The 4036-nt window shown below is 46.8% G+C and overlaps 1 protein-coding gene across 1 annotated transcript; it reads left to right on the top strand.

Annotated features, from left to right (window-relative positions):
• Positions 1-2336: 2336 nt before the first annotated feature.
• On the top strand, positions 2337-3683 carry LOC116418033 (uncharacterized protein F54H12.2-like). The gene has a single exon (XM_031933214.1). The coding sequence runs from the start codon at positions 2337-2339 to the stop codon at positions 3681-3683; it is 1347 nt and encodes a 448-aa protein (XP_031789074.1).
• Positions 3684-4036: the final 353 nt, after the last annotated feature.

Here is a 4036-nt window from a genome sequence, read left to right as displayed (position 1 = left end):
AACACCTATGCGCGGGTCTTCGTCCTTATCTGCGTGAGAATCGTATTGGAAATGTGAGGGATAGTACCTATGCAATCTGTCCGCGCAGACGGGGGACTAACTTATCGCAGTCCCAGAATTATCAACGCGAAGTTTGTATAAGGAGCATTTCTCGCATACATTCCGTAAAGTGGAGGAAAACACCTATGCGCGGGTCTTCGTCCTTATCTGCGTGAGAATCGTATTGGAAATGTGAGGGATAGTACCTATGCAATCTGTCCGCGCAGACGGGGGACTAACTTATCACAGTCGAAAGGAAAAAAAAACACATGTCGCTGGAAGCTGTATACATCTGCGTGGGATAGTTTGTATACGTATCCCAGAATTATCAACGCGAAGTTTGTATAAGGAGCATTTCTCGCATATATTCCGTATAGTTGAGGAAAACACCTATGCGCGGGTCGTCGTCTCTACCTGCGCGAAGGAGGAGGAGCATGAACCCACCACTAAATTTTTTTTCGGGACACGGAGAAGGAAAGATTGGGACTTATACATACTACGGTTACTGGCTCACTTTGAGAGGGGGAAGAATTCTCGGTCGCTAGGGGAGGGAAGGAGGGATCGACACTCCCTCTATCTAAAAATACACAGCTCGGATTCTGGCTCACTTCGAGAGGGGGAAGAATTCTCGGTCGCTTGGGGAGAAAAGGGAGGGATTGACAATCCCTCCATTTAAAATACACTGCTCGGATTCTGGCTCACACTGAGAGAGGAGGGGGTGAGCCAAAATCCGCATGAGCCAGTATGCCTATAGCCTATCTACTTCGAGGAGCTCGCTCACGTTGGCACGAAACGCATGTCGGACGCTGCTGAGCAATTCAAAATAGAACGCGTAATTCGTACAAAGGGTCGTGGCTCGAAGAAGCAGCTACTCGTCAAGTGGGCTGGCTATCCGGACAAATTCAACTCGTGGATCAAAGCCTCTGAAGTACAAAAAATTTAAAAATGGACCAGAACGATTTTTAAAAACGCCACCAGCTGCTTTACAACGCAGCTCTCGCGCGAGCTCAGACTCAGCGGGAATTGGTCCGTTGCGCTCGTCGAAATTCACGTGCCGAGCACTGTCGTGCACATTCAAGAATCGGACGCCTTTTACACGTTTAAACAGTCGGAAAAGGCAAAGCAGGAAACGCATTTTTTTCCGCACGGTATTTACGACAAGATCGAGCAACTAACCAACGAAATAAATAAATCAGCCGCCTTTCACGATCATCTGCGTCTCGAAGTTGCACCCTTTCAAAAGGGCTACTACATGCTACAGCGCAAGTGTGCCTGCGATGATCAGCATCAGATAACGTTTAACGAAAAAATTTGCCGTATTTTCGGTTTCGAAGATTCCGAGACTCGGCGAAAAAACGGCACCTTTGTCACATCGTCAATGGGCAGTGTAGTCGCGCTAGGAAACAGACCAGCATCGCTTTCCCGAGCTATACCCGATCAGCTCTACGTGTACACGGATGTATGCGAGCCACACACTGTCGGCGACACTCAAGCTGCTCTACTGCGTATAGTTTCCGTGGACAGTGCAAAGTACAAATTTTGCAGTAATATCGTGAGACATTTTGCACCTGCTCATTATATTCCGCTTTTACATCACAGTTTTCGCTCGATCGTCATAGATATAAGGGATCAGCACGGAGTGCGAATACCATTCGAATATGGCTGACGGTTACGCTTCACTTTAAACGTAATCGCTAGAGAGAGAGAGAGAGAGAGAGAGAGAGAGAGAGAGAGAGAGAGAGCAACGCTATGTCACGATGAGTCACTACATACGCTACTACGACGAGCAAGTAGGCGGTGGAGGATTGAGACACGTCTATTCCGGTTCAACGTATCAGCGCGGACGAGGTGTAGGTGCATGGCTCGGAGGTTTATTTCGCAAAATTCTTCCGTACATCGCTTCCGGTGCCAGAGCTGTGGGCAAAGAGGCTGTGCGCACAGGCATCAACGTGTTGGACGACGTTGCAAACAACGGCTCGAATTTCAAGGAGGCGTTCAAATATCGTACTAAAGAGTCTGGACAAAAATTGAAGAGAAAAGCCGGTGAAAAGATAGCAGAAATGATGAAAGGTTCTGGTTATAAATCACGCGCAATGCATCGAAGGCGTCAGTTGAGAAAGACGCGTACATCGAGTACAATCGGCTCTAGCAAAAAACGCAAACAACATACGTCAGGACGGAAGAAGAGAGTCACGCGAAAAACGAAGAAGAGGCCTAAAAAGAGAAGTACTCAGCAGCAGAGTTTGAGAAGTGTTACGGATATTTTTGGTCCTAGGCGTATTTAGTTTGGGGTAAAAATGGCATTTTTACATTCTCACTCGACGGAATGCATGTCCAGCGAGCTGGATCTTTTCACTCAAACGTCAATTGAAAGCAGCAGCTTTCTGCATTATAAGCCTGTGTCGTCTCTTAGCGACGATGTCGACGCACCATTGGAATTCGTCGTGCCGGCAGGTAGCGAGCATTACTTTGATCTGGCTCACACTATGCTTCATGTTCAAGCTAAAATCGTACCCGCTGACGAGGCTACGGCAACGACCGAAGACCTTAAAGTCGGACCGATCAACAATTTCATGCATTCAATGTTCAATCGGATTGACGTTTTTTTCAATCAGAAAATTGTTTCGCCGCCTAATAACGCCTATCCTTACAGAGCGTACATCGAGACGCTTCTCAACTACGCTCCGGCTGCTAAAGAGTCACATCTTACAGCGAGTCTGTGGTACGACGACACGAGCGGCGGTTTCGATTCACCAGCTAATGCGGTGAGCACTGCCACAGCACCTATTACCGTGAACAAAGGGCTGGAAAATCGCAAATATTTTACACAGAATCGACGATACTTTGACATGATTGGACATTTGCATCACGACCTCTTTAATCAGGATAAAATGCTGATTAATGGCGTAGAAATGCGCGTACGTCTAGTGAGGAGTAAGGATGCTTTTTGTCTGATGGACGCGACAGCCGATGGAAAATTCAAACTCAGCATCAAAGAAGCTACACTCATAGTTCGCAGAGTAAAAATCAGTCCTGGAGTTTTACTGACTCATGCGCAAGCGTTATCGAAAACCACGGCTAAATATCCCATAACGAGAGTCGAAGTTAAGTCGTTTACTCTTCACTCGGGAATATTGGGCGATTCGATCGACAACGTTATACACGGTCAGCTGCCGAAGAGAATAATCTTGGGCTTTGTGGAGAACAAAGCATTCAACGGAAACCGCGCGTTAAACCCTTTTAATTTTCAACACTTCTCTATAAATTATATTTCTCTCTACGTCGACGGTGTACAAATTCCAAGCAAACCTTTGCAGCCACGTTTCACGGGTCTCGACAAACTCTACATTGACGCTTTTCAAACTCTTTACACGGGCACAGGCGTGCATTTTCTCAACGAAGGTTTTGGCATCAATCGCTACAACTATTACAAAGGCAATTTTTTGACGGCCTTCGATCTCACTCCTGATTTATCGGTACACTGTGCCACACATTGGAATCTCGTGCGCTCGGGTAGCATACGCATAGAGGTGAGATTTGAGACGGCTCTTCTCACTGCTATCAACTGTATCGTTTACGCAGAGTACGACAACGTTCTGGAAATCGACTCTAACCGCCAAATCATAACGGATTTTAGCGCTTGATGCGCACGCACACTCGATCGCAGCGCCTCAAACAAAAAATTGTTTTTTTTCGATTCGCGCTTCATAAGGCGAGCGCACTGACGGTATGCAGTTAGTATCCCTCTCGAAACAGCCACCACCTAACGTACTCGAGCAGCAACAGCATCATGACGGACTACGTGATCGATATTCAAGGCCTTCGGGACATAAATAAAAAATTTATTCCCAAAGAAGTCGGAGTTTTATCGCTCCAGAGCCGCATAGTTGGTCATTGGATCATTCGCGCGCCGTGCAGATTTACCGAATTACCCGTGGATATGCAGCAGACGAATAATTACTGCACTCTCGATGTACACGGTTTAGAGTGGCACGAC

Source organism: Nasonia vitripennis (assembly GCF_009193385.2).
Source record: "Nasonia vitripennis strain AsymCx chromosome PSR unlocalized genomic scaffold, Nvit_psr_1.1 chrPSR_random0046, whole genome shotgun sequence".
In the NCBI taxonomy this organism is placed as follows: domain Eukaryota; kingdom Metazoa; phylum Arthropoda; class Insecta; order Hymenoptera; family Pteromalidae; genus Nasonia; species Nasonia vitripennis.
The sequence above is the reverse complement of the archived record's forward strand: the minus strand, read 5'-3'. Positions and strand labels throughout refer to the sequence as shown.